This window comes from Drosophila nasuta, chromosome X (assembly GCF_023558535.2).
Source record: "Drosophila nasuta strain 15112-1781.00 chromosome X, ASM2355853v1, whole genome shotgun sequence".
Lineage (NCBI taxonomy): Eukaryota > Metazoa > Arthropoda > Insecta > Diptera > Drosophilidae > Drosophila > Drosophila nasuta.
Window position 1 is genome coordinate 9,140,800 of NC_083459.1, and position 9,787 is coordinate 9,150,586.

General features: G+C 35.8%; 1 protein-coding gene across 1 annotated transcript; it reads left to right on the top strand.

The window, feature by feature from the left end:
* Positions 1-5,440: 5,440 nt before the first annotated feature.
* Positions 5,441-8,181, top strand: LOC132795501 (keratin, type I cytoskeletal 10). The gene is made up of 7 exons (XM_060806240.1): positions 5,441-6,166; positions 6,230-6,337; positions 7,048-7,197; positions 7,262-7,330; positions 7,393-7,536; positions 7,604-7,663; positions 7,801-8,181. The coding sequence occupies exons 1-7, from the start codon at positions 5,441-5,443 to the stop codon at positions 8,179-8,181; spliced, it is 1,638 nt and encodes a 545-aa protein (XP_060662223.1).
* The last annotated feature ends 1,606 nt before the right edge of the window (positions 8,182-9,787 follow it).

Here is a 9,787-nt window from a genome sequence, read left to right on the forward strand (position 1 = left end):
GTGCATTCATAGGGGCCCCAAAAATAAAATTTGCTTTACTTTTTTGGCAAAACGATGTTTCAACACCTTTATTATGTAGTAGCTGTATTAGCTTGGCTAGAGCTCTTCAATAAGTTTTGGTGCTTACCTTGCAAAGCAAAGCAGCGAAAATTCAGATGAAAAGATCTCGAGATGAAAGTTGAAGGCTACGCCTTTTGTTCGTATGCAAATTGAATTGAGTATGCGGGCAAGCAAACACGTCGACGTCGACGTCGACGTCGTCTGACTGACTGCTATACTAAACAACTATAGTAACTGGGCAACAACGACTCTCCGGCCATTAAAGCCACAAATTTCGATGTCATTTTCGATTTGGCAGCTTTAATAAGCAAACGAGCGACTAAGACTGCTTAATTTCATACATACTACTATAAAATGCTGATCAATGTATTGGTGTGTATCTGTGTGCGCGTTTGAAACAAATCTAATTCACCTTAAACTGATTTCGAACGCATGCAACATTAGTGAGTCGACTCAGACCTCGACGTGTCTTGAGTTGCGTTGATTTGCTCGCCTGGTCTCGTTTTGTAATCGCAAACCGCCAGATACTTTATCTATGAACTGTTTTTATTTATGTTTTTTTTCTGTTTTTCTGTTCGTTTGGCTATTGCTGCTGAACAACGCTGAACAACGAGGCGTATGCGTAATTTGTAGTTTTCCATGCATGTCTTGAAAACAACTCGCTCGCTGTGTTCTGTGTCGTTAACCAAAGCCAGCGACTTGAGCAAATTTACGAATTGCAGGCGCAGTCACCAACCAACCACTGAACAGGTTATCCTTCAGATCTCACAGATACTTACACACACACCCTCTCACACACACACACACACATACAGATCTGAGCAAGCCGAAGGTAAAGAGCTCACATTTTGATCTGTTGCCGACTCGATGCTGAGCTGCAATCGTGTTATTATTATGCAGAATCCACCAATAATTGATCTCAATGCTGCTGGACTTTGATTTCAGTTTCAGTTTCATTTTCAGTTTTTCAGTTTCACGCATTTCAACATCACAATATAACATAGATGCCGCCAACTTCCGGTCTGCCTGTCGCTCTTATGCAAACTAATCCGAACATGTTAATTGATTTGGTTTTTCTGTGAGTGTTTTTTTTTTTTTTTGTTAGATTTATGAGCCCAACATTTAAGTTAAGGCTACAAATGTATAATTAACTCATTCGGTGAAAAGTCGATTAAAATCAATACTTTTATTCCTTTTGAGCGGTGAGATTATAAATTACATGTAAGAAGTCTAAATTGAAAAAAGATGAATAATATGCAATAATTTTTTTTATTTTCTTGTTAAACGGCCAAAAATGAAATTTGGAGTTAAATAGTAAAGTCAACTTATTTTTATAAAATACAATTAAAATTTGAAAAAATAAGAAATAATCGACTAAAATTTTATTTATATTAAGTTCATCATAAATAACTTTTGAAAGATAGTAAGTGAAACACTTTAACTTATTAAATTTTATAACAAATTTCTTAAATTCTGCTAATATGAATTTTTTGGTGCATACAATAATAACTATAGTAAATTTATGTGCGATCAGATAAGGAAGGTATTAAAAACGGCTTGCATGGCTGACAATCTGGTATATTTTGTACTGTATGGTATATTTTGAATGTGGAATAACATCGGTATACCAAAATATAGTCTTTGGTATATTTTTTTAAGAGTATAGTTTAATTGAAATTCGTTAATTTGAAGCTTCAAAATATGAAATTATTTGCAAAGCAATTATTTAACACTGAGATTTATTTCGTGGAAAATATATAATTTCAAGGCGAAGCAGGTGAAATTAAGGTATTGCCGAACATCAAGCGATTTATTATCGACAAGGTTTAATAGGCACTTTACAGCCACAATATATTACCTGTGCATATATTATCTACGTAGAAAAGTATGAGTATTAATTACAGCTCTAATCTGCGGTTGACACAGTGTGACACAACTTTGAGCCGATAATATCTTTCAAGTGCACAATGGCTTAATATATTAGCAAAGTTCACTTGAATAGTTCGATGAAGCAATTAAGTGTGAACACTTTGTCAATTTAACGACATAACCATATAACCAAAAACAAGGTTACTTGTATGCAACATCTCGATTTTATTTTTTTTTTTAGTGTTTCATTGTTAAATGCATAATTTGTAGATCGAAAACTAATTATCTAAGCTGTCTGACTGACTTACTTAGTTTATTTTTTTGCATGCGACAATAAATTAACATTTTAGTAAAAGAGTATTTTGACAATTTGTATTTCCTTTTTTTCACCTCTAATTTTTGGAGGTCAATTATCCTATCTGGAAAGAGAGAGAGATAGAGAGAGAGGGAGAGGCAGCTGGTATTACTGGTTTCCAATAACAAAAGTGCAGCATAAATTAAAAGAGTTGGCAAAATGATTTCCTCTGGGAATGAGTTCGAAGACAAATCATGATGACATTGCTGTTTTTTTTTTGGTGTTTTTTGTGATTGTGGTTTGGCTAATAAAATTTACAATTTAACCTTGAGTTTTTGGATTTACAGAGCTGTCGCTATATAGAAATGTGAAGTGAAGAGACTATCACAAATAAATAATGTATGAAAATCAAAGCAACATAATCTAGCATGTTATACTAGTTGTATCTTTTATGCTGGCCTCTACCTAGGGTTGACCCCCTCTCATTTTGTTGTTGATTGGTCTACTGATCCACGTACCAGTTTCAAACCTGGCCAAAAGTCCACATTGTACAAAGTAGTGGTAGTAAAAAACAACAATAACAACAACAAAAATACAGACAAAAGTGCAAACTAACAAAAACTTTGTCGTTGACTTACAGTCAGTATGACAAAGTGGCAAAGGAAAGGTCGATGATTTATCAGTTTCAGTTTCAGCTTCAGTTTCAGTTTCTGTTTCAGTCTCGCCTCTGGTACATTTTGATTTATTCGCAACCTTTCGATGGGCCTTTGCATTGGTCATTCATCTTGTTAACTCGATCAACTTAAAACTTTTTGCTGTCCTAAAAACTTGATGCCCATGCAAATGCAAAATCTAAAAGAATACCTTTCTGATCCAATTAAGTGGCAAATTTCGTGCAAGTTGCGCATTTATTTTGTTAAACTTGAATTAGTTGAAAAAAAATTACAATTATGAAATTACCTCGACACATGTGAGATATTCTCAAGTAGTCCAATTAGTGAACAATCGAAGTCATGGACCCCCATAACGAATGGGTCCAAATTCTACACACGCAACAACAGCAGCAACAAAACAATTAGGCGGATAAAGTCAAGTGCTTGAATGGCGAGAGAGAGACTGAAAGACAGACAGCTCAGCTAGTAGATGACATTGGCTATATTGACTTGGCTATTGATGCTGATCATAAATGTATATCTTTTTATCTGCTTTTGACTTCTTTGACATCAACTATTAGCCATTTGTACAAAAACTATTATATACGAGTATTTCACATGCACATTTGTGTACGTACTTCACTTTAAATACATGTATCAGATGTATCTGATAGTTCAGCTCGAGGTCGCCGCATTCAGTCCCTAATTGCCATCTGCAATCTGTAAGCTGAGTTACTAAGCAGCTGGCCAACAGAGTATGGAAATTGAAGTCAGTTTGAAGTATCTGACTTAAAGTATAAATCAAGCTAATGTAATCGAAATAATTATCTTATTCATTAACTGAAGTATCGTATTTAAATACTTTAAGTAGTAGAGTATTCTCCTATTCGTAGTCACTAAAGTGATCTTTCTTACAGTTTGGTCTGATTTGATTAGGACGGCAATGACAACCACAGATGTTGCTGTTGATATGTCATTAGCACGACTTCGTTTCACTATTTCCGCTTCCGTCTGAAATAAAACTTTTTGTTAAGTACCAAAACGATTCCGAATTCCAAATTGCATGTTTGTGGTAAATAAATGCGATTATTCGCATTTTAGTCATTGTAGATTTTTAACTGAGCAGCGGTGATGTACAATTTACCCTTAAAAAGCAACTAAAACTAATGTAAGGCGGAAAATTATAATGTAACAAAGGTTTTCAAAGTAAACAGTCTTACAGAATTATTTCATGTAATGAACGTCATTTGGTTGAAGGTCTCTCTCTCTGCAGCAGGTAATTTAGTAAATTCTAGATCTAGATTGATGAGTTAATTAATTTACAGACAGGTAAGTTAATTTTCCATGCTTATTTGTATAGAGATTTTCATTCTAAATTTAAGTTGTAATTGTAAGAAAACTAGTGTTCAGTGTGCTCGACTGAGAGACACCCGTTACCCATTTTCTTTAAAGCCATAATCTACTAATATTCGAAATATGCAAAAAAAAAGCTGAAATATACCGAACGCTATACTTGGTATATAGATATAGTATTACATTGAAAATATACCTTAGCTGCTTGGGCTAAAAATGTCGTATATCTTATACTCTATGGTATATTTTGAATGTTGTAGAAAATATGGCATACGAAATATTTTACAATTTTGTTGTTATTCAATAAGGGTAGCGGGGATCTCACAGTCGAGTACTTTCGAATGTAGCTTTCTTACTTGTTATAATCTAATTCTGATGATACACGAAATCTGCATTTTATTGAGCATATAATTATTTTATTTGACTCTTAACTGCTCTTAACTAAATAGTTGTCGATTTAATGAATGTTAAATAATTTATTTTTATTGAAAAATCTTGTCGTAAGATCTTTCATAGTTCACAAGTACTATTTTTTATATATTTAGGTAAAGCAATAAATATAATTGACGAAATAAGCCATAAAATATGAATTTATATATTTTGACTATTTATTTATTTAAGTAATTTAATTGAAATTGTCTTATTTTTAATGTCAATTTGTTGTGTTGGTTTTTGGATTGTGAAGCAAATCACTAATAAATTAACTACATTTTTCAAAGTACTTCTTAATCTCTAAAATTTTATTTAATGAAACAATTTATGAATAAATTAACTACATGAATCCATAATATTAGATTTTATGAATGTAATTTATGATTTAGTTATGTTTTGGATTCATTTTTGTAATGATGTTCTTAATTATTTAATTGAATTCATATATCTGATTGAGGAAATTACCATTTATACCATCAAACATTACTTGGACCAGTTAGGCGAACAATTTGTGACATGGACTGATGCATGAAATACATAAGATATACGATTTGTAAACTGTTACTCAATGCAATGAAAGGTGCATTGAAGCGAGGGCAGTTAGAGTAAAGGAGGCGTGGCTCATACGCCCACACGCGACTAAGCGGAAAACAAATTGACAATCAGTTGAAACGTTCAATTGAAATGGATCGATGGCACTTAATTGAATTGATGGATATAAAAGTCAGTTGACTTCTGGTCGCAATTTTAGTGTAACGTCGGAGACATTAAACATAATATGCGACCTCCTGCCCTGCTGCTCATTACACTGTGTGCCTGCTCCTGCACCTGGCGTTGCAATGCCAGACCAAAGGGAATGCAAATGCAATCACAATACCTTCGGGCGATCACCACATATCGGAGATTGGAACGTAGTCTGCCGCCGCAGGAGCTGCGCGCATTAACTGCGCTGGGATTATTGAATGGTGCTCGTCAGGCCGAGGAACAAATGGAGCAGCATCTGGTGCAAGAGATCAAGGAACTGCTGCAAGAGACCGATCTGCAGCAGGGCAATCAAGTCATGCTAAAGATCGATGAGATCGAGCAGGAATTGATGCGAGATAAGCGTGCTCTGAATATTCTCAGCAGCGCTGTCGATGTCCTGGGCACCACTAAGAATGAGCAACAGTTTCGCCAGGATCTGCGCAGTATCTTGGAACAGGAACGTTCTGAATTTCAGCAGCATCAGCAGTCACATAATTCGATAGATCAGCTGCAACTCGGTGAACGATTGGGGCAATTGCGTCTGCATATACTCGAGCAGATTCCACAGATGAAGAACACGTTGGAGAGCAAAATCGAAGCGGCTTTGGAGCAGATTCTGAAGCAGGCAACAGTTGATGGACCCTTGGCCAAGGCTAGCTTAAAGGTGCTGCACAAACGAGCTGCAGAGCCAGAGCAGACAGAAGAAAAGCCTGTGGAAAGACCCAAGGAAATTCATGTGATTAAATCTATTCTGTCGGAGGTAAGTTTTAAAGAAGTAGTAATAGCTTACAGCAAATTTGAGGTTACAAAATCTTACCAACAGGACGACTTTCGAGAGAATCTAGTGGAACAACAGTTCGAGGGCAGTGAGAATAGCAATAAACAGTTGCAGCCAAAAGATGAAATTGATGAGGCGGCTTTGGATATTGATGTGAGTAGCAGATGAAATGATTCATATCTCATTGGTGTGACTAACACTTTGTTTAGCTTTTAGTTTATAAATATATGTTTTTTGATTGAACACTTTATTATAAAATGTGAAGTGATATTTAAAAGTATACACACGTGCAGGTCAACAGGTGTTTTCTATTTAAACAGATTAACTAAGCGAAAGCAATGTGCAAGAAACATAAAATATAATTATAAATCTATAAAAATATGAATAATTAAAGTTTTAGAAAAGTAAAAATAATTTTTAAAAAACACAATTATCCTTTTCTTATGTTTGGAAGTCTACTCCTTAATAGTTAATTTATTTTATTCCATCAAACACAAAACAAAAGTTACAAACTAGTACAAATATAAGTACAAACATTTGTTTCGGAGCAAATAGACCTTCAAGAGGACAAACATATTTTTTCTATTTTTTTCTATATTTTGTGATCGTTTTATTTTATTTAACACATTGAAATTTTATTTATTCTATTTTAAGAAAGTAAGAAATGGGTGTTTTTTTTCATTTTTGTTTATAACTTTTACTTAATGTATTTTTTACAAATTAATTTAAGTAAATCATCTGAAATAGTATACCTTAAATGCCAAAAAACCTTTACCCAAAACAACTTCCTGGCCTTAGGGATTAATGTTTCATTCCATTATTGGAAAGAGTTAAGAAAGTTTTCATTAATGCGCCTTCAAAAGTCGCAAAACATTACAGCCAAACCGATGCCGCAAACTCATGGCAAGCAGGAGGATGGAGATGGTTTCGATGACGAAGGCGATGCTGGCGGAGCTGATGCAGGAGGAGGAGGAGGCGGCGGGCTTGTGGGCATCATTGGCAGCTTAAGTGGCGTGAGTGGCAATAGTCAAAGCTTGAACGAATATCTATGGAATATTAATATTATGCAGCTTGCAGGGCGAAGGCGGTTCGGATGTTGGCGCATTAATCGGTGCACTTACGGGTCTCATCTCATCGCTGTTTGGCGTAAGTTTTCATTGCTTGATTTATTTTTTTTTTTTAACTAATCTAATTTTCTTCTTACTTAGCCTGGTGGTCTGGACATTGAGTCCCTGATTAGCACCTCAACCTCATTGCTGGCGGGTTTGTTATCAGGCAACAAGAATTTTGGCGTCGTTCTTGGCCAATATGTGGGCACCGCCTTCGATGGATTATCTGGCGGCGGCGGAGCGGTAGGATTTTTAATTGGTAAACATTTTTTGATTACTCTATTAATGGATTTCCCTTTTTTATTTGCAGGTGAACAATGGACAGTTTCTTGGCCACTTTCTGGGCACTGTGTTGGCTGCACTTAGCGCTGTACTTAATTTTTATATATTACATATTTCATTACCTTTCATCCAAACTTATGCTAACTGTGTTACTAACCTTAAACTTCGTTTAACTTTTCGACTATCTGCTTAAATAATATATATTGATGTTTCTATTTCTTTTAGGATCCCGAAGATGAGGGTCCGCCGCAACCTTTGACATTCGCCAAGAGCTTTCTGAGCGGTTTCACCGAGTCAAAGTTTCGCCCCAACTCAGCTGAGGCGTCAGAGGAGCGTCACGGCAGCACGGAATTATCGTTTCAAAAGAAGAAAAAGGATGCTAGCGGCCATTCCTTTGATTCTGGTGGATTTGTCAAGCAAATTGCATCGCATTTAGTGAGCAGCGCACTGGGATTGCTGCTAAATGCATCGCTGGGAGCATCTGGCGGTGCTTCGCATGCCTCCGCTGGTTTATTCACGAGCAGCAGCCATCACATGAAATCAGTCACGGGCAGATCGTGGTCACCACAGCCACAGCCACAGACACAGCAGACTTATGGATATTAACCACTAACTAGCAACTAAAATATTGATTATTTTTTTTTCTTTTTTTTTAATAAGTTATAATTGGTAGAATAAAAAACTGACTCTTCTTTCAAGTATTGCATATATGTATGTATTTATATATTTATATGATTATCTATGCTGTGGGTGCAAACCGCTTTAAGAAAGCGTAAAAACAAAAGGTCTTCATAGCGTTGTTGACCCGACTCTTTGGCTCTTTATGGTCATAGCGAGTGCGTAAGCAGTGAAAATCGGAAGCTTTGTAGTCGAGTAGGTAGTTAACCAGTTGAGCGAATAGCGAGCGGATGATGCAAGACGCCTTTGTGCCCCCGTCGCTTAATGCGGTCTACCTTAGATGCAAAGTTACGCTCAAGTAAACAAACAGCGTGTGTACGAAGAAGTAAGATTCATTATTTAAACGGCGAGTAATTAAGAAAGAGATGAAAATGCCAATGCCAAAATGGTCAGGTCAAAGTCAACGTGACTTAATGAGTATGAGTATGAGTTTGAGTATGGCAAATGAGTGGATTCACTTTCAGCAATGCAGCTGCAGTTTTCACTCACAATTGCTGGTTGATAATTGGCTTATGCAAAGTTTAGTACTGAAAATTGAAATATTGGAATTTATGTTAAAAAGTATTTGCTTGAAATTTGATTTTATAAGACTTCGTTGATTTCACCTGTAAAACTAGTTATTAAAATTTAGCAGAGAAATTAACAACTGCAAAAGGTAAAGTTAAAGTGTGAATAAGTTATGAAAAGCACGTTTCAAAAGTGAAATTCATGCGAAAATTTGTGTGAGATGTTGTAAGAAAATTCTAAAACGAAAACAATATGAAACCGTTTTAAGGATTTTGTGGTCATTTAAATGGTACTTTGGTTTTTGAGGGCCAACATAAATGTGGGTCATAGCCAAACAGTCTGTTGCAGGCAGGCAAGCAGCAGGCTACTGTGATTTATGGGAACGTAATACTCAGAGTTTGTACGATGTTTTATATAGCAGAGTATATATGACGGCAGTCGGCAGTAGCGGCAGCAGCGTTGTCATAAATCAGCCAAAAGTCAAATTTCATCTACTGTCGCAGATATTAACCGATGGCGATGTCCGATTGCCGACGTCATTGTTCCGTTTCATTCGTTTTCCACTGTCATTCGCACTCACACATACGTATATGGTCTTCTTCGCTCTTCGTTTCATTTGCTTTGTTTTGTTTAGCGGAGCGCATATTTTGTCACTTTCTACTCATTGCAAGTTACATATGGTACAAAGTGTACCAGTGTGTGTGTGTGCTGACTAAGTGTGGAGGACAGGGTGGGGCATCAAGGGGAGCTGAACTTTATCACCATGCTTTTTACTTTTTATTTTGTGCTTTATTCGAGTACATATATGTACGTATCGCATATACATATGTATGTTTGTATTTATTTTTGGATTTTCTGTCTGTTGCGCACTGCTTTGAAAGCTGTTTCAGTTATGCGTGAGTCTTTCACAAGACCAAGTGACACTTCGGGACAGTGTATCGTTGTTTATTTTCATTTCGTATGTGTTAATGTCCATTTTTTTACATCTTTTTTTTTTTTGGGCGTCTGACCACCTAATTTGTTAATA